Source organism: Triturus cristatus, chromosome 3_1 (genome assembly GCF_964204655.1).
Source record: "Triturus cristatus chromosome 3_1, aTriCri1.1, whole genome shotgun sequence".
Classification (NCBI taxonomy): domain Eukaryota; kingdom Metazoa; phylum Chordata; class Amphibia; order Caudata; family Salamandridae; genus Triturus; species Triturus cristatus.
The window spans coordinates 1,061,255,725-1,061,276,965 of record NC_140583.1 but is presented as its reverse complement, the minus strand read 5'-3'; the positions used below and the strand labels follow the sequence as shown (position 1 = coordinate 1,061,276,965).

Sequence of the window (21,241 nt, the reverse complement as noted above, 5' to 3'; positions counted from 1 at the left end):
ACCACTGCAGAGAGTGATGTGTGCGGCCGTCCACCAACACCAGATCCGTCAGCTGACCCTGGGCCTGGTTCCACTGTTGTGCTAGGCACTCTTGAAGTGGACGCATGTGGAGTCTTGCATGGGGCACTATGAAAATGCAAGACGCCATCATTCCTATGAGCTTCATAAACACTCTTGCTGGAAGAGAGTGCTGAGGAAGGAATGTTTTGCGTAAGGCTTGAATGCTTGTGATTCTGGCTGAGTTTGGATAGGCAATACCCTTGGAGGTGTCTATAGTGGCCCCGAGGTATTGCTTTGTGTGAGATGGTATGAGGTGGGACTTTTGGTAGTTCACCGTGAAGCCTAGCTGGTGGAGCAGTTGGATGGTGCTGTTTGTATGCTGCACACATTGGTCGTAGGACGCGGCTTTTATCAGCCAGTCGTCTAGGTAAGGGAAGACGTGAATATGTGGACGTCTGAGGTGTGCTGCTACTACTGCTAGGCATTTGGTAAACACCCGTGGTGCGGTGGTGACCCCGAAGGGGAGAACCGTGAATTGGTAATGTTGCCCGTCCACCACGAACCTGAGGTATTTCCTGTGAGAGGGGTGTATTGAAATGTGAAAGTATGCGTCTTTCAGATCCAAGGTTGTGAGAAAGTCTCCCTGGCAGAGGAGTGGGAGGACTTGTTGTAGAGTGACCATGTGAAAATGGTCTGAGTGTATGTAGGCATTTAGAGGCCGGAGGTCCAGAATGGGTCTGAGGGTCTCGTCTCTCTTTGGTATTAAGAAATATAGAGAGTAGACCCCTAGATTTCGTTGGTTGACGGGGACCTGCTCTATAGCATGTTTTTGCAGGAGTGAAAGTACCTCTTGTTTGAGCAGTGTGGAATGTTCTTGAGACATTGGACGGTGCCTTGGTGGGATATTGGGTGGGGTAGATGTTAGCTCTAGACAGTACCCTGACCGAATAATTTGGGTCACCCATTTGTCCGATGTTATGGACTCCCATACGTGGATAAAGTTTTGTAGTCTGCCCCCGACCGGAGTGGAATGGTCTGGGGGGAGCGGAGGGGAGTCATTGTGCGGGGGGGGTGGCAGAACGGGTGTTGTTGGTTTTGCCCCTGCCCTTATTGTTGTTACCCCTGTAACCACCTCTCTGATTGCCCTTTGAAAAGGTATTTTGAGGAGGGGACTTGTAGGAGGAAGAGGCGTTATCGGTGGAGGAGCCTCTACCTGTGCCACGAAAGGACGAGCGTCGAAAGGAACGTTTGGAGGCTTGTGTTTGGAGTGCCCCCATAGACTTTGCTGTGTCTGTGTCTTTCTTCATCTTTTCGAGCGCTTCGTCTACCTTTGGCCCAAAGAGTGTTTCCTGGTCAAAGGGGTGATTGAGTATGGATGCCTGGACTTCTGGTTTGAACCCTGAGATCCTGAGCCAGGCGTGGCGGCGAAGCAGGACACTGGTATTTATGGCCCTAGAAGCAGTGTCGGCTGCATCGAGGGCACACTTAATGGAGGTGTTTGTGATTAGTTTACCCTCCTGTATAAGGTCATGAGCCTTGTGCTTGTATTTTTCTGGAAGGTGCTGCATAAGAGCCTCTAGTTCGTCATAGTGTGCTCTATCATATCGCGCAAGCAGTGCTTGTGTGTTTGCAATGCGCCACATGTTTGCAGCTTGGGAGGCGGTACGTTTACCAGACGCGTCCAGAAGTTTAGATTCTTTGTCTGGCGGTGGGGCATCTCCTGAGGATTGGGAGTTAGCCCGCTTTCTAGCTGTGGAGACAACTAGGGAATCTAGGGGAGCAGGGCCCTTGATGTAAGCAGGGTCTGTGGGTGCCGCCTTGTACTTCTTCTCTATTCTAGGGTTCAGTACTCTGGCTCTGACAGGGTCTTTGAACACCTCTGTAGCGTGCTTGGTGACACCCTTAAGCATGGGTAAAATGGAAGTAGATTTGTCTTGTATATCAAATGTATCCAGTAGGAAGTCTTCTTCTACTGGTTCACTGTGCATGTCCACCCCATGGTAGTGTGCTGCTCTCTGCACTAAATGATGAAACCCTAAGGAGTCCTCTGGAGGAGACGGCCTTGATGGGTATAGGTCGTCCTGAGGTACATTGGGTATATCAGGGTTATTGTAATCCTCCCATGGATCTGGGGTCCCTGGTGGAGTGGGATCCATTGGGGGGGTCCGCCGGGTAATTGTCCGGATCCCCATCATCTGGATCTGGGGATGGGGCCGGATCGTAGTGAGGTAAAGGTGGCGGAGACCTGTGAGGTGGAGGCGGTGGAGGAGGTGTGGGTAGGGGAGGCGGTGGTGGGGAGGGCACTCTGAGGGGAGAAGTAGCAGAGTCCTTCCTTTTGGGTGGAGGAGGAGGAGCTGGAGCATCAAGGCGTCTTTTCTTGGTAGTTAAAGTCAAAAGCCCAGTCTTTGGATCTTTGGACAAAGTCTTTTGTAAAGGGTCTGGTGTAAACAGAGCCAACGGTGTCGAGTCGTCTGTCGGCACCGGTGATTTCGGAACCGGGGGTTTCGATGGTCTGTGTGCGCCATGCTTTTTTGAGGTCTCCGGGTGTTTCGGCGTCGAATGATGTTTCGGCGCCGGAGCGTCGGTGCCGACAGATTTGTGTTTGTGTTTGGTCGGCACCGAGTGTCCAGGCTTCGGCACCGGTGGTTTCGGAGTCGAGCTGGATTTTGCAGTCTTCGGTGCCGGATGCTGTTTTTCGGCACCGAGTGTCGGCTGGCTCGATCCCGAGCTGCCATGAGACTTTGGGTGCTTCGACACCGGGCCCGAAGGTGGGGTGATCAAAGTTTTGGTTTTGGTTTTGCCCAGGCCGGCAGGCGAGGGAGTAACCTGAGTCTCTTTGGTTTTCGGCGCGGGGGTGGGAGGGGGCATAGTACTCACGGCCCGCTGCGCTGGTGTAACGTCCTCCACGTCGGAGTCGTCGGCCTCGGAAGCGCTGACGACGTCTTCCTCCTGCTCGGTGTGTGTTTGCCCCGAAGCTTCGGCGTCGTCTCCGAAGATGTCCGGTGGAGCTGCCGAGGATGAGTGCGCCATGGTGCGTCGAGCTCTTCGATCTCGGACGGTCTTCTTCGATCGAAAAGACTTGCAGGCGGGGCAGTCTCTAGCCTCGTGTTCCGGAGAGAGGCAAAGGTTACACACCTGATGGAGGTCGGTGTGGGGAAATTTAGACCCACATTTTGGGCACTTTTTGAACGGAGTCCTTTCCATCGGCCGGGACCGGAGTCGCGGAGGGCCCGAAGGCCGGTGTCGATGTACGGGATGGAGAAAAGTGCCGCTTCGAGAGATGAAGATGATGAAGGAACTCGAAGAATCGAGGATTTTCCGTCGAGGCTGGAACCGTAGAAGTTCGAAGCCGGAGCACGAAGTATCACATCCGAGCCCGATGGCGGAAAAAAACAATCTGAGGATGGAGCCGAAGCCCATGCGCAGTACGGACCGAAGGAGGAGTCACCAAACTCGTGACTTCCAAAGACTGTCCAAGAAGAAAAACAAACTGCAAACACCCGGGCCCAACACCAGATGGCGACCTATGCTAAGTGTACAATCTGCAGCTCATATGCCTCGAACATATTGTGCCCCTCTCTGTGCATTAGACAAAGTCTCAAACAGAAAATACTCCTTGATTGAATCACTATATAGAGGGACCTGATGGAATGTGGCTGCACATGCTATTAGGTCCTGATAAGCAGAGGCGTCTTCAGATGGTGATGGGTGAGTGGGATATAAGTCAGAGTCTGTGTTGGATTGGGGCTCAATATCAATCATCCCAGGCATCCCCTGCTTTTACATCATATGAGATATCCTGATAGTTCTCTACTATTGATTAAGGGGATATGTTACCTGCTTCAGACAAATGTGGTGAGTGAGGTGGGGGAGAAGGTGGTGGAGCAGGTGTTTGTGGTATAGGTAAAGTGGGAATGTGCAATGGGCTAGTAGCAGCATTCTTTCTTTTCTTCTTTTCAGGTTGAACACGGATGTCCAATGCCTCTTCCAAACTCAACTGCTTCTTAGGAGTATGTAGTTGTGGTGGTTATATCATTATTTTCTTAGTTCCAGGCCAAATTTGCAGTCTTTTTTGTTTTGGATCGAGCTTTTATGAAATTGGTCGAGAAATTCGCACTGAAAACGAAGCATTTCGGTGGTGAAAGCTTTGCTTTCCATGGTGGAGCGTTCAGTTCGAAATAGGAAGTCTCTGTTTCAGTGCCTAGACTAAAGAGCTAGGTGTTGTGGCCTCAGATGCAAAGGAGGTGGAACCCCTGCTGTAGGCTGAACTTTCGGAGGTGAACCAGAGGGCAGGACTTTAGAGTCATGTTTTTGGTGTGCACCATGGCCTGTCTGCAGTGGTGGCCCGTGTTCAGGTTTTTCAGTGGTAGCCGATGGTTTAGGCTTGGGATCAAGGGTAGAAGTACCCACTGTCCGTTGCTTCTGCGCTGGCTGAAGAATGGTCGAGTCATCATCAGGCATCAGATTGAGACTTGAAATCATGGATGGAAAGGGATTCCTCCTGTGGTGCTGAAGCTTCATTAGTCTCCTCTTGTCGACTGAAGATGTCCGGGACATTGTCCGCTTGTCTGCACTGCATTTCTTGTCATCTCGCACGTTGGTCCACAAGAGTCTTTTTTGGACTGAAAGGATTTGCAGGTCTCACAGCTGTCTTCTCGATGCTCAGCCAAGAGGCATAAATTGCAAACAGGATGTTGGTCGGTGGGAGGGTATTGGGAGTGACAGAAACTGAATGTAGTGCATTCCATCAGCACGTCATTCTCCGAGAACGTTGGAAATGGAGAAGTATTGCTCTGCTAGGTGCGGCCTGTGGGCCGATGAAGCGAGCCGACGGCTAGCTACAGAAAGGGTGTATGGGACGCAATAGTAGACCTATCGAGACAATAACAATGAAAGATATAAACGGACCAAAGGGAGCCCGAAGGAGTCTCAAACAAGAGTGTGAGATACTAAATCCAAACCAGTTGGCAGAAAAAAACAATCTGAAGATGGCGTTGATGACCACGCGCAGCATTACCAACAGGAGTCACCACACAGCCTTGTGACTTGAAGAACACGTCTTGGTACAAAATCAACTTCTAATCATCCGAGCCCAACACTAGATGGCGGACTTATGCAGAGCATGTGCAACTACAGCACACGTGCCTCAAACACACAATTTGAGATGGTGTCTGTGTTCTGGTGCATTGTGGTTTCAGTGGCAGTACAAAGAGTTACCTCCAAACCGGAACCTCTTTGTAGGAAGTAAAGATGTGTGGGCGGTTATGTATATAGTGTAGGCAGAGGTGTTCTGAGAACAGTGTGGCATGGGGCCTAAAAACAAGTAGTCATTGCTAAAGCCAGAATGAAGGTGCAGAGAGACATGTGGAGGTTTTGTAGGATAGATTTCAATACACTTTGGTATCTAGATCGGAGGATCATGATTGTATCAGGCATTACGAAGTGCACCTATTGTTTGTTGGTAATGAGCTATAGTTCTTGGATTTGAAGGAGAAAGTGGCGGCATGGTTAGATAGTGTGTCAGGTTAGAGGATAAGGAAGAGCTAGGAAGGTGCACGGTTAAGAAAATAGGGAGCAGGAAAACCTCAAGAGTTTTTTTGAGTAGCAAAGGCATGTGACTAGACTTTAAGAGTATTAAGAATAGACCAGTTTTGAAGAAAGGGGTAAGGAACTGGACAGAGGTCTTAGAAGAAGGGCAGGGCTTTAAGATGTTTGTCGACTACTGTGCCAAAGGTAGAGGTTTTAAGGGTGTCTTGATGTTAGTTTATTAAATTGGGAAATGTGCTGATATAAGGAAATGTGACCTACTTGAGAGAAGGGTATGGTTTAATGAGCAGATGTGATCTATTTTATATGTGGCGCAAAAGGAGGGGTTTCCCTACTGTACAAGAGAAGAATCCAGTAAAATTATTAATTTGAAAAAGCTATGCACGTATGCATACATCACACACTGAATAAGCTGACATGATGAATTCTTAAACTGAACCCTTAAACACCCAATCCTATGACATAATCAGTGACTCAAGACGCCATTTTAATTCCTCAAACAGCTTTTAATGTTTACCAACCAGTTTACAAACATTAAAGACCAGCCCAGAGTCACAAGAGGTGGGAGGAGGAAGAGGAGAAGGTGGGCAAGGGTGACCAGATACAAGCAGGCACAGAGGCAGATACTGAAGGCTGCATATTTTGCCAGGGCCCTGGGATCTGTGGAGGAACTGTAGGAGAAATGTGTCAAGGCTCTCAGAGAGTAAATGTCTCCAAGTAACTCCTGAGAGAGGGTGTCGGACTAGGAGGTCTCACAAATCTTCAAGGGATGAACAAGTACAGAGAAAGAGTAAGCCCTCAACTTAACCATGGCAAGCAAAAAAGGTGTTCATCCTCTGCCCCTAGCTACCAGGTAAGATGTACAAACCAACCCACCACTGGAAGCCGGGTGAACGAAGGGCACTCAACCACAAGACAACACTGACACGGGCACACGTGGAAAACAACTCTCAGCCTCTCGTCTCAAAAGTAAAGAAGGGGGAATACAATAATAACAGTGAGGTTCAGCACCATATTAACCCTCCTCCTCTACTTGATCACCCCACCCCCAAGAATGTAGTAATGTTTGGGAAGGCACGCTGTGGGCAGTGGAGGGGCAGCCCTCCCTGCAGGAGGCAGCATTGGTCAGTCCAGTTAATGCCACATGCTGTACAATGTGGCTGGCTGCGGTAGCGACACAAAAACAAAATGAAAACAGAATTCAAATTATGTTGGGCACTGGACACCCACTGGCCCAATTATGGTACACTGGCTGAGAGGCAGTAATGTAGATTCATAAAACATAGGGATGACAATAGCCCACAAGTAAAGGTTCCACCCAAGTTTACGAGGCTCCAACCATCTGTATGACTAATTTGCCATCCATCTCAAACAGCCTGGGCCAGTTTGTCCATTGCCAGCAGCTTTGCTCCCATACGAACATGGCGATGTTTCTTTGGCGAGTGTGTTTTGTACCATTTCCTTTAGTGTATTACATTTGTCAACAGCAACAATAATTAATAAAAAAAGACTATAATATATAAAAACCCGCAATCCAAGTTGTAATTGAACTCAGGGAAGTCCCCACTTTAGAAACGGGTCTGTTTCTTAACTGTAATGCATACACCTGCATCCCATGGCTCTCACAAACAGTCCTAGATGACGGGAAATGCAAGTCCATTTATTTTAGTTTTTCCCTGAAAACCAGTCTTTATTGCAAAAGTTTAAAGATCTCCAGAATAGTCCATCCTGTGGAAACCCAGAAATTATTTCACTTGGAGCAACGCATGAAAAAATAAGCGCGTTTTCTTCCTTTTTGCATGTAAAAATCAGTAAAAAGTTTTTATCATCTCATTTTAAATGAAAAAAAATATTTAAATACTTTGTTAAACTCTAGGGAAAAGATAGATATGTACTGATAGTGTTTTTTTTCTTTGTCTTAAGTTAATAAAAGCATCACTTGTCCAGTTGGAAAGGCAGGAGTACCAAGATCTACTTATCTTGTGTCCAGACTGTACGAGAATTGTTCCACAGTTCCACACTAGAATACAGTGATCCAGAAATCACGCACTCGTAAATAAGTAGTGTACCCATACGGGTGGCATACAGGGGGCAATGGTGGCAGCCATCGGAGGCGGCCCTTTTTGGAGCCCATGACTGGAAGCCATCTTGGGACAGTGTTTGGCAGTTATTTTTGCCAGCCACATTTCCATCTATGGTTGCAACCATGTTGGGGGCGGTTTGGCAGTCATGTCAGGCATCTATGTTAAGGGCAATCTTGGGAGTCATACTGGGCAGCCATATTGGCTCTCTTCGTGGGTCAGGTGTCTGGATCTTCCATTCATTTGTCCCGAAGTAGAAAGATCACTGTACATCTGTAACTGGCATGCACTTCTCTGCTCACAGACATTGCAGGTTCTCTTGGCACTGAGGAGAAGAATCCAGCCTAAGAACGTGAGGTTTTCCTAGGACAACCAGGGTGGAAAGCACCTTACGTAGAATGGGGTCTAGATGCATTCTGTGTCTCATGCTTGTCATTTCATGAACTGAGTGTATCCTTCAGCTCCAGTCACTATCACATCCATCCAGATCCTCATGGCCTCTGCTGATGGGGCCACCATGTAGTAAAGGCGGTCGTGCGTCTTGACACAGAAAGTGAGCGCTGGATTTGGGCTCTGCAGAAGAGACAAAAAGACAAAGGGTCAGTATTCATTCCACAGGGAAAACAGAGATACAAAGACCACCTCTAAGGCACGATATATGACCGTTGCCTGCCAAAGGCAATCCTTACGGGACCGGCGTGCTTTCACATCCTACTAAGGAAGAGCGAGAGAGTGTGAGCGAGTGATAGTGAGAGAAAGAGGGAGTGAGAGAGTGTGTGCGCGCTCGCACACAGAGCCACTGGGGAAAATGGTGTGCAATAGCAAATATGCATTTGAAAATGGAAGGATGTGAAAAAGTTTAGGAGTATAATCATGTGTATCCATGAGAGAATAGGCAAGGTTGCATGCTTGTTTGTAAAAGAAGCACAGATGTGAGTGTTAGCATTTGTGAAAGCTGCATAACTGTAGACAGTCACAAAGATCTATCTAAAATAGATGCATTTGTTGTATGTGTTTTCAAGTGTTTGTGTGTGTTGTGACAGTGCGCACTAACTGGGGGTATTCCCAGTATAAAGTAGAAGAAAGCAGCCAGTTAGAAACTGGCCACGTACAAGCCTCCAGATGCACTTGAAAATTGTGGCGGGTGTGCTTGAGGACATAATAGGGAGTCAATTAAAAAATTTTTTTACAGGACCTGAAGTAGCCGGAATATGGAGCCTTGAGAGTGGACCCCCCTCGTATTCCTAGGATTAGTGACGTAACTCACTTTTAATGACAAATGTAACTGCTCCAGGACCCTGGCTTCTTTAAGAGCTAGTGTTTGTGTATGGGACACAGGCCTAAAGTAGGCAGACTTTTGACAGAGAAGCTGTTCTGGAGTCCTGACTGCAATCGGATTACATGCTGTTAAATTTCCATTACTAAGAGGGAGACCTCAGCACACGGGAGAACCTCCCCAATGACGAGGCTGAGCCTCCAAAGTAACCAACCTCTTTCCGGAACTGAGCAGGAAGGAAATCTGAGATCTGCTACAGAGAAAGGAGATAAAGTCTGTTACAAGATGAGAAAGGAAACAGAAAGTGATGGGACACAAAGGGAAGGTCGTGAAGAAAGGGGAAAAGGGGACCAAACGACAGAGGAATGGAAAGAGATGAAAATATGGAGTGGCACGCAGGACAGAGGCGACAGGAACAGGACACAGGAGGCGCAAAACTGACGAAAAGTCACAAGTGAAATTCTTTAACCAATGCCACACTCCACACACAAAACAACAAGCCCTTCTGAAGTGGGCTAGGGGCGATTAAAGTGGTGGAATAACGAGTATGGTCATAGCCGAGACCACACACCACATGCCTACTTGAGGTCTCAGTACTTTAAATAGCACAGAGATAGCAGCACTGCATACTTCAGTGATGCAACACTTCCTTCCGCTCAACCACAATATGAATTTTGATAGAAACAGGATTTGTCTAAATACCTTTCACCCCCCCCCCCCCAAAAAAAATTGAGCAGGTAACGTTCCCATTCCTATCTGCATTTTCCATCGGTTTCACTTTACTTTTAAGCAATATAACCATTATCTTTCTAAAGTGACTGCGAGAGTACCATCTTATATTTGTGAAGTTCTCTTTTGAGGCGTGCTTTGATTTAAATGAGGATGTGTGAGAAATGCATTGTCACTCAACCTGCGTGTAAAGTGGAAGGCTACAAATGCCTTTGTATAACTCTCATTCGACTTGCCCATCCAGTTACCTTAATGCACATTACAGACACTATCACTGCATCGATATGACCAGGCCAAGTACCTTGACTTGGCTTTGGTGCCCAAATTATTAAGAAAGGGGTGGGAATAGTAGGTCGTTGAAATGTAAATTTTGCCTGAAAAGTTTTGTTAAGTTTAAAAACTTTGTAGTGATTAAGTTTGGAACATTTGACAAAATTCTCCTTTCTATGATTTTTTAGGGGCACAAATTAGTTTTTGCAACAGCATTATCAACACAAAAAATAGTTCTCAGACTTTTTCGCAACTAAAACTCTGCAAGTTTTGGAAAGATTACAAATCATGTTAACATCTGAAGTAACTGACAAATTATGCGAGGAAAAACCTTGAAGCTTTCTTTGCACAAAGTTTGCGGACTGATAAATGTGCAAGGTTAAAGTGATGGGTCGAATCGGTCAAGAGACCGCTTAGTGCAAAGACAATCAAGGTGGTGACCTACATCTGGTGATACTAAAAGTTTGAAAAGGAAAATGATACTTGCCCTGTAAGCATCTGTTCGTAGTGTGTAGTGAGGTAAATGCGCTGACATGCTTAGCACTCTCCTGTCATCTAGTGTTCAGTTCGGACATTTGCAAGTTGTTTTTCTGCAAAGAAGTCTGTCGCATCATGAGATATGGTGCGACTTCTGCTCTTGGAATACAATGCGCATGGGCACCAATATCAAGTTAGATTGCTTTAGCCCAGTGGGTGATAGCATGTATGGAGTGCCAATTAAAGTATGGTGCGTTAAGTGCAATGTGCAGGGAAATACAGAATAGTAAGCAATGACAGTTCGGGAAGGAGAGCGGGGACATGTGAGTCTACAGCACAAGTGAAGAACAGATGCTTGCTGGGTAAGCAGCATGTCAGATTAGTAGCATGTGTGGCTGTAGATGCACATGCTTAGCATTGACTGTAAAGCAGTGTCCTCTGGAAGTGGCGGCTAGGGTGTGGGTGATGCATAGGTCTAAAACGGGCCATGGTAGGCCAGGCTGTGTTAAGATGTCCACACATTAGTGCTTGGTAGAAGTGTGCGGTGTTGACCATGTAGCTGCATTACAGATATGTGCTTGTGAGTTATTTCCCAGAAAGGCCATGATCGCTCCTTTCTTACAGGTGGAGTGCCCCCCTTGGTGAAGCAGGTAGAAAACAATCTGTTTTACAATATCAGCTTTGAATACATGCAGCTATCCACCAAGCAATTTCTGCTTTGGAGGTTGGATGTCCTCTCTGAGGCTTTGCAAAGTAGACAAACAGCAGATCCACTTTAAGGAATGAATATAGTATATAAGACCCATTTTGACATCCATTGTGTGCAGAGCTCTTTCTGCGACAGAAACAGGTTGTTGGGGGGGGAAACGTGGCTTCTGTGTTTTGGTTAATGTGGAAAGGAGATACCACCATAGAAGGGAATGTAGGGGTGGTTCTCAGAACACACTCGTCCTTATGGACTTGGATGAAGGACTCCTGCAGAGTGACTGCCTGTAGTTCACTAATGCGGCTAAGTGAGGTAAGGGCCACCAGGAAGGCCACCGTCCAGAATAGAAACTGAAGATGGTGTGAATGCGGAGTTTCAGATAGTGGTTTTATAAGTCTGAGAACACTACAGAGAGAATTCACATGGAGCGGGAGGCTCTCTTGAGACCTTCCATGAAGGCCTTAATCACTGGAGGAGGGACAAGTGTTCATTATTCTGCATGTGGACAGCAACTGTAGCTAAGTGAACAAAGATGGAGGTGTAGGTGATGCCTGCTTTTGCAAATGCAAAACGTAGGAGGTAATACCCTGTACCATAGGCTTTAAAGGGTCAAGATTCTTCTAAATGCAGTGAACAGTGGTTCCATTCTGCGGCGTTGACAAGGTCATATTTGGGCTATCTAGCTTCCTTTAAGATGGCTATTCATTCCTGGGGAAGACTGATGCACCAGAATTCTAAGACTTAAGGTGGTAAATCGCAAAGTTGAGCTGTCTGGAATCCAGACGCCCTACTTGACCTTGCCTCTGTGCAAGAAGGTCCAGCCCAAGCGGGAGCCTCTCATGAGGGCTGACGGGCATCTCCAGGAGAGTGGAGTACCAGGGTGGTCTGGCCCAGGTTGGGGCTCGCAGAATAAGGGCTAGTAATGTTTGCATTATTTTCCTTACCATGTATGGAAGCAGTGGGAGAGGTGGAAAGTGTAGGCAGGCATCCCTTACCAATTCATCCATAGCGCATTGCCCCTTGTAGGGGCGGGTATCTGGAGGCAACGTTTGGGCATTTTTTATTTTCTGGGGGAGGCAAACAGGTCTATCTGTGAGGTGCCCCAGTATTGGAAGTACTTGTGTAGGACCTGGGGGTGGAGTTCCTATTTGTGGACTTGTTGAAAAGCCCTGCAAAGTGGTCGTCCATCCCCGGAGATATACTCCGCCAGGAGTTGAAGGTTGTGGTGGAGTTCCTGATGCCAAATCTTCAGGGATAACTAGACAGTAGCGGGGAGTGCTGCACTGCCTCTGTAGGCAGTAGATGGTGACCATGTGTTCTGTCTTGATGAGGACTACTTTGACCGAATTACTTGTAAGAAGGCTTTGATAGCTAAGTTAATAGCTGGCAGTTTCAGCTAGTTGATGTAAGCCACATTTCCTGGACTGTTCTATTGCTGAGATGCATGCTGCACCCCATGATAGGAATCTGTGGTGATGGAACACTTGAGGTACTGGTCGGCAAAATACCAGCTTCACAACAAGTAGCTGCTGTTCCACCACTGCAGAGAGCGGTGCGCCTTGGCTTGACTAACACTAGACCTTCTCAGTGACCCTCTACTTGAGGTCATTGAAACGTGAGGCAGTCTCGGAGGGGGCAAACATGAAGTCTTGCATTGGAACAGTAACAATGCAGGAGAACATCACCCCTACAAGGCACGATAGTCCCCACCGTGATCTGACAACTGGGCTATAAAAGAGGGAGCAGCTGCTGAAAGGCAGTGAGACACTGCTGGTCTGAGTAGGCTTGCCTCAAGACTGTGCTCAATATTGACTCTATGATGGTTTGAATCTTCAAAGGGTGTAGGTAGGACTTGGTGGCATTTGTGGTGAACTCCACGCTGTACAACAGAAACACCGCTGTTTGTGAGCTAGACACTGCTGCTTGCTGCTCTTGATAAGCCAATTGTCAAGGTAGGGACAACGTGAATGCTTGCCCTTGACAAATGCATAACCACCCCTGCTAGGCACTCTGTAAACACTCTTGCAGCGGTGGTGACCAAACGGGATGTTTGTTGAATTGGTAGTGTCCACTTAGCTCAAAGCAAAGGTACCTCCATGCCAGTTCCCTCAGGAGCAGTGCTCAATCTTAGCATAGGACATACTTTAGCACCATGACCGAGTAATATGGGCGACAGGGGCTGAAGGCACACTAATGATCCTGGGCGTGGTGTGGGTGGAGGGCTGGTCTTTGACGCTAGGTTGAAGTCCTCCATCTATTCATGGTTGGACTCCCTTGAGGAAAATGCCTTCAGATTGGGTGGTGGTTGTGCATCTGGGAGATCAGACGTGCCGGCGTCTTCCTGTTTTTTAGGTACAAACGGTCTTTTCTTCCTCAAAGATGTCCAGGGTCTCTGAGGTACTCTGCTGGCACATCCTCTGGTGTGCCCAGAGCCGATCCCTTCAATTCTTGATGGTCTTTTTGAATCTGAAGGTGTGGCACAACAGACAGGAGGCGTTGTTGTGGTTGGGTGTACAGGCACAAGTTGCACACCTCATGATGGTACACCTACGGATATTTTGGATGGCAGCAAGTGTAATTCTGACAGGGTGTCCATTACATCACAAAGCAGCATACTCTGGCAAAGGACAGGAGTGGGTTCTTGGCCCAGAACGGTCTCCACGTACCAGGACATCTATGGTCCTCAAAGCTGCCAAAGGTGTTCACACGTTGTGGCGACAAAAGTACTGGGGCTTGCTCAGATCCAACGCAACACAATTGAAAAGTAACCAAATGAGGCAGAAAAAAACATGCTCAGGAAATGACAAACTGAACCCGCTCAGTGTACTTCCAAACCCATTTGGCGGAAAAAAAAATAATCTAACATGGAGCCGGTGCCCATATGCAATGTATACCAAGGCAAAAAGTCACACCATATGTGATGATTAAACATACTCCTTTGAAGAAAAACAACTTACAAATGTCTGAGGCCAACACTAGATAGCAGGAGTATTCTAAGCATGAGTATCAGCAGCCACACATTGAGTTTCTGGCAGAAAGGGTTGCGAAGCATGTTTCTCCACACCTGGGAGCACCTGTGCAACATGCAATGTTTCCCCAAAATCCATATTGTGCTAGAAGTTTTCCAAATTCTTCTTTAATATTAACTTCTTGGACAAACATCACAGCATATTTTATGCTTTGCACCATCTATAGAGGTCTTCCTTGTAGAGTTGATCATTAATTACTAGGCATGGCCTGCATTGTTTTACATATCTTGGCAGCACTGCCCTTATACTGCATTCTGTTTCTTAGACCACCATGCTGTAACTTGGATCCAAAGTTCCAATGTGTGGATACATGTTGCCTTACCCGGGGTTTGGCCGAAAAACAAACATATGGACGCCAAATACACGTGGGCTAATGACTTTTGACATAACTTGTGATAGAAGAATTTTACTATGTAACAACAAGAGGAGGGACAATAGGGCTTTTTCAGGTCCAGCATACGTGCCCAGGGCAATGTGTATAAAGATGGTATGCAGTTCCTAAGGGTGAGGAGACATAAGGTCAGCGAGTACTAGGTTCGATATAGGTTCAATAAGTGAATCCTATGAATCCTATTATTCAAAGTGAGAGGGGGAGACCCCTCTTCGGAACTGGAGCCCTCACACACCCAGCAAGCTAGGTGTCATGCTTCATCATCTGGGCTTGCTCCTCGTCGGGTCGGCGCTGCAATGCCTGACGGGCTCCCATAAATGAGGCTCTGTGTCAGAGATCTTACAGTGTACAGTATCAGACCTTTACACAAACAAGTCACAAACATGGTCACAGGCAACTCTACATAACAGTCCCACACAACCATGTCAAAGACAGACCTACATATACAGGCATATATATCACTAAATGTTCACATATACAGGTTGCCCCAATAGGTACACACATTTACAGGAATACAGAGAAATCTATCAATTCACAAAGAGAGGACAAAGAGGCCCAAATCTTGCAAAGCTGAAACAAACCTGAAGCACAATATAGAAAATATGAACACTAAATGCATTAACACAGAAACACACAGTAGAACATAAAAAGGAAGCTGCATCCAAGCTGTTTCCTTTGTAAGTCACAGACATACAAAAAGCACACCTCTCAGATTCAGAAAGGCACCTGCATGCAGAGCAAACCATGCAAGTACCCACAGAGGAGTAATGAAAATAAAGAAGTAAAACCATGTGCAAAATGACCACACCACGAGCAGCAAAAATCAAACACTTTCAAACACAAGTCAACAGACAGGCACTGTTACACAACCAAGCGGTTGCACACAAGCATAACTGCTGCCAATTCCTGCTCCACAGCTTCCCAAACAACCTTGCTTCCACCACTCAAGGTGACCCCAGCTGAATCGACCACTGTCACAAGGGACAGAGCAGAAGACTGGGAGAGGGTTCTCACAACCCTTTAACTTTACGAACTAGAAGGGAAGCAATTGATGCTTCCATGGACAACGGGGAATAATCACAGGAAATAATTAAAACTCACAGCAAAGTCAACAAACCAGGAGGGAGGAGAAGGCTGCAGATGGGGCCAGAAAAGACAATGAGATAAAAAGGCTGGACAAGAGAAGGGTGAACAGCATAGGCAGGAGTAGTATTGGTGGCAGCATGGTCAAATTGGGCTCAGTTAGGAAGATGGAACAGGAGAGAGGAAGCAAAGAGTGAAGTGGAAGAAGAACCAGCAACAAGGCAGAGGGCTACAGAGGCAGAGAAACCAGACCATGGGATACAGAGGACTAACTCATGGGTATGCTGAACTAGGAGTCAGATATAAATGCGCAGGAACTGCAATGTTGCTTTAGGGATCTACCACCGAGTGACCCTGCCAAGGGGTCTGCTGGTACCTTATCTCAGCAATGACAACTCTGCATCCCGATTTATCTCATAACAAGACTACAAGCTGTCACATGATCCACTGCCAAATCCACGTCAGAGATAGTCACTGCCTCTTTGGCTCACTTTGCCATGTTTGAAAGCACATTACACAGACCACTTCTTGCTGCACATAAATGGCCCTTCAGCGGTTTATTTTGTATTATTTATTTGTAGGAATGTACCCTTTTTGACATGACCACCCCCATTTAGTGCATGGCATTTGATGCAATTTCGACTGGAAGTGCTCTGGGTTCCTGCTAACCAGGACTCACCAACACCACCCCCAGCTTCTTTGTGCAGGCCCCCTCTATAGCGAGTGTCTACGGTGCCGAAAACCCAACGACTCAGAACACCTCTGCACTCAGCCGCCCTGTCCCAAGGAGAAGAGAACTAAAGAGGTCCCCACATCCCCGAGTATCGCGAGACCTGAGCAGCTTGTTGGTTCAGCCTGACGGGTCTCCCAGTCCCAGCTTGCAGCCTCTTTGCAACTGAACCGTTCCCCATTATTGTGAATGAGACACCTGATGCCGTAACAACTCTGCACCCGGACGCCCCAGAGCCTCCCAAGCTGAACTGTTGGTGTGGCCTAGGACCTTGCCCATACTCACCCTAAGTGCAAGAGAATGGTCCCGTAAGTCGCTGTGAAGTGCCCGAAGGCAGTACATGTTTTTTCCCCATAGGATAACATTGGGTTCCCAATGCTAAAAAGCACCTCTGCACCCGGCTGCCCAAGTGCCGCCTGAGGTGACTTGTTGGTGCTGCCTTGGGATGTGCCCCATACTTGCCTTAAGTCCAGGAGATTGGTCCTGAAAGTCACAGTGAAGTATCTGTATGCAGTGTATGTCTTTCCTCCGAAGGATAATATTACCGCTTCAGAAATTGCACTAAATGTCCATTTTTAAAAACTGTAATAATTCATAACTCGAAACTCCTCCTTCATAAGCCCAAGGCTGCTCGACCTCACTACCCCCTAAAAAGAGCACCTTGGAATTGCTAGAGCAAGCCCCTGTCAACCCATAAGGGAATTCCTGGACTCTTTGCACAGTATACATCTTCTTGGTATACTATATAAAGAGCCAGCTTCCTACAGCAACATCAAAAGTTAAGAATAAAATAATTTAAAAAGCACTCTCTGCAGCCATTCAGTTGATGGCTGTCGACAACCAAGTCCTTCTGATGGCACCATTCTATGGCCCTTGAAAAAGACCATCAGGTTGTTTGTCGAGCCTCTGCATGAATTTGGCTAAACCTACTATCATCAAGCTCATTATTAACCTGAGGAGGATAAAGAGTCATATGTGAAGGTGCAAGATGTTTGCTAGAGGCAAGTAACGGTTTCTTTGCAGGGTGTCAGTTTCAGCCTTTGTGTCACTGCAAAGCTGATCTGTGCACTCTCTTTCTTCATCAAAGGTTGTATCAACTGTCATTGGCTTGTTGGGCATCATTATTTTGTTTCTGGAGTCCCCTGTCCTTACTGTAGTTTTCACTTACAAATCCACTCTGCATGTGGCTCTAATGTAAGAAAGACATTCTCCGAGGGGATGGAAAAGGTGCTTCACATGGGATGAACAAATATCGCTCTACACAGATGAAATTCTGCTGCTCTACTTTGTGGACCCATAAAAGTTGTTTCAAGGCTCAAAAGCATATTTGAGACCCGTGGACAGTAGTCTGAATTCTACATTAACTGGGCAAATTCCCTGTATCTTTCAATTTTTAACAGCATGGGATAGAAATAGAATGGAAGTTTTAAATATCTTGACATTTGGATCTCAACAGACCCCTAAATATTTTACAAGAACAAGTTGGGTCCCGTCCTACAGCTCTCATATACAGGAATTTCATATTGGAGAAACCCTCAGTGTCGCTAATGGAAGGGTTCTATTTTTCTCAAGATCTATGTACACCCTCCAAAACACCATTCGCCATCCCAGAACGATTCTTTAAGAAACTAGATAAGCTAATTACATTACTACTTTGAGACATCGACGTGCCTAGGATCATGCTATCGGCTCTACAGAGAAATGGAGGCATTGGACTACCCAACATTGGGAGATACTACGCAGCACCACAAGTGTTGGTGTTGAATGAGTGGGACTTTGTTGCCCAGCAAGGACCAGCAATACAAAACGATCAACGTGCCATGGAAGAAAAAGGGTAAACTTATAGGTGGCAAGACTTAGAATGACATCCCACCAGCAACTGGACTATTGATAAGCATGTGGCACAGCATTAACACGGACACAGACTGAAGAGGTCATTGATGTATTTGGATGCAACTGAGACTACCTGAATAAACTTTGGAGGTGGTGGGGGAAGGGTGTGAAAAGGTGGGTTGGCATTGGTATATTCACTTTAGGAGAGATTTGGCTATAAACTGAGATTAGAAACTATGACCAACTACAGGCAGAGTACTCACCCGATGGGTTGAAACAAATGGGTACATTCAGATCAGGAACACGCTAAAATACTTCATGTACAAAGATAGTCATTTCTGACAAATAGGCTGTTGGAGACCAGACTATCTAAAAACTGATGCCACTGATAAGCTGCACCTTCATAAACAACACTGAAAGGGAAGTCGTAAACCTAAAGTCTTGGTGGGAGGCAGACATAAAAGGTAGCCATGACACATCCAAGAAAGGTGCCTATAAGATCCGAATTCCAACTTGTCCAAGTTGCTGGCAGAAGGAGAAATGCATGCACAAACTACAGAACTGTCCACAACTAGGCCCTTATTGGGTACCAGTGGTAAAATGGATACATGAAGCAAAAGTGGAACCGGTGGCACTGGAGGCGCCTGCAATAATGTGGGGAATGTGGAGGGACCAGATGTTAATTTGAGACCAAAAATTGCCTTTGGGACGGATAGCTACAAAACAGCAGTTAGAGCAACAAAGGTGTAGCCCAACACCAGCAAAATATGAAGATTGGTTCCCCAACATAAACTAGCGTATGGTAGCAGAAAGGGTTGTTTACCAAAGAGGTGGGTGTCCCAAAATTTTGCAAAAAAAATGGGGCGCTTTTTAAAACAGCATGGACCGATACCAATGCAGGAAGTAGGGAAACCCATGGGGAGTGACATAGAAAGGGGCACAAAGGGCTACTAGGATGAGGGGGGGGGGGTGTCAGTCTTATACACTCACCAGTGGGAGGAGTTTAAGGTACTAATGGATACAGTATGAAGCAGATAGTGAAGTGGACCAGATCGAAGTGAATGACCTGACATGGCACAGGATAAGTTGAAAGGCACCACCAAATATAACTGAATTGTAAAAGGATTTGTATTTCAATGTGTGTGAAATTACAATAAAACAGATCATATAAAAAATTCTGAAGAAAAATCTGAGCCAAGCATATCTTGGAAACAAACAGTTTCAGGGAAAAGAAATGGGAATATACACGCACAAGACAAAGTTCTCCGTCCCTCGATGTCAAAGGGAACATCTGGTAACAGATGTGCTACTAAATGGAAAGCCGTCGGGTTCCAATGTGAATCTATAACAAACTCAGGATGCAAAATCTTTCTGTTTCTAATTCCAGCCTCTTGCAACTGTGTAAAATATCTGCTTGTTTCAAGGTAGCACTTGGGCCGTTACATTCAGCGCCTGCATGCTTCTTGGTAAAGTCTCATGCAATTTCATTTCCCCCTCTACGGACTACCTAGTTGAGGGCACAGAATAAGGGACCAAAATCTATTCAGGCGTCGCAGGCAGAGCAGCAAAGATCAGAGCATTAGAAAGATAAGGCAAAAGAGAGGACGTGATAGAAGGGGAACACATCAATTACAGGACTATTGGGCTGTACTAAGGTACACATAAAGGAATGGGGAGGATGATACTTCATTATAGGGTTGGCACCGAATGGTTGGGCAGGAACGGGGAAGGAGCAGTGACGGGCAAAGGGAAGGCAGGAAGGGCAGGGGAAAGGCAGGGCAGGCACGGGGAAAGGCAGGGCAGGCACAGGAAAAGCAGGGCAGAGGATACATACATTTGCGAGGCTCAGGTTGAAAATCCCTTTCTGGAAAGAGAGAAGACACCAGCCAGGGAGAGAATGAGAAAAATGTTGGTGTAAAAGTGATGAAAGAAATAGAATCTGATGAGACCGCTGCAGCGGACTCTTGCGCCAAGGCTTACTTTGGCTGCGCTCCGGAGGTGGTCGTAGTAAACTTCCTCAATAGCCTGAAAATAGATGACGCCCTTCAACTTTGACTCGTGTTTATCTGTTTAGAACAAGAAAAAAACAAGCAGTTAGTACTAGTGGGGTCACAGGTAGGCACTTGAATATAAAGCAAGCAGTCAGCACCATTGTGCATGAAGAGGTACTCATGAATATAGCAAGCAATCAATACTAACTTTCACAAGGATACTTTATTTATAAAGTGATGTTGCATGTAGGTATCTCGGTACTAAAACTATACAAAGAAGCACAACACAGAAGCAGAAAAGATAAAGACAGTCACACAAAAAACTTGGAGAGGAGCACAAAGAGAAAAGAAGAAAGGTTAGAGGCTGCATCAATAATCAAGCAATGGCAAAGCAATACATCTGAAGTTGGCTGCTGACCTTTTGGCTTTGTAATTATTTATTTTACTTGCGTATAATTTTTGTACATAGGCATGAAATGTAGTAGTATCATCTAAGAGTTAAAATATGGAAAATGTTATTTATCCTGTAAGCACCTGTTCGTGCCATGTAGATTTACATGCTGTATAGTACTGCCATCTAGTGTTGGACTTGGAAAGCACAACTTATTTTTGTTTAAAAAAATAAAAACAAAATAAAGTCTTTCGAGTCACAAGGTATAGAGACTCCTTTATGACTGGTAATACACATGAGCTTCGACTCCACAGAGATTGTTTGACTTCACGGCAGGTGGAGACGGAGCATGAAAATGCAGAATGATGACCGTGCAAGGAGAAAAGGTATGAAACAAAGTTAAAGGAAACAATATATCTGCAACAACCGAAGGATTCTAGGGAGGAGGGTGAGGGCAAGTTAATCTACAGCTCTATATGCCACAAACAGATGCTTTCAGTATAACATTCTCCATTTGTGGCATGTGTAGCTGTAGATACACATTCTCTGCATAGAATGTAAAGCAGCCCCCCTCCCCCAAAGCCGGGGCTAGCCAGAGGATGTTGTAGAGGATTGAAAAAGTGTATGTAGGACAGCCTGGTCCACTTGAGTCTGCTGTCGTGCTCAGGCATCCACACAGTAGGGTTTGGTGACAGTGTGTGGTGTGG

General features: G+C 46.2%; 1 protein-coding gene across 18 annotated transcripts in view; it reads right to left on the bottom strand.

The window, feature by feature from the left end:
• Positions 1 to 6,032: 6,032 nt before the first annotated feature.
• Positions 6,033 to 21,241, bottom strand: part of PHLDB1 (pleckstrin homology like domain family B member 1) — a 390,210-nt gene continuing 375,001 nt past the window's right edge. For 11 of the 18 annotated variants that reach the window (XM_085645850.1, XM_085645852.1, XM_085645857.1 and 8 more), the window contains 4 exons: positions 20,133 to 20,218; positions 19,987 to 20,016; positions 9,119 to 9,157; positions 6,033 to 8,201 (listed from right to left, as the gene is read on the bottom strand). In XM_085645850.1, coding sequence (XP_085501976.1) covers positions 8,061 to 8,201; positions 9,119 to 9,157; positions 19,987 to 20,016; positions 20,133 to 20,218 — 296 coding nt within the window. In that variant the 3' untranslated portion in view covers positions 6,033 to 8,060. The remainder of the gene's footprint in view (positions 8,202 to 9,118; positions 9,158 to 19,986; positions 20,017 to 20,132; positions 20,219 to 21,241) is intronic. The other 7 variants (XM_085645853.1, XM_085645854.1, XM_085645864.1 and 4 more) reach the window with 3 other exon arrangements.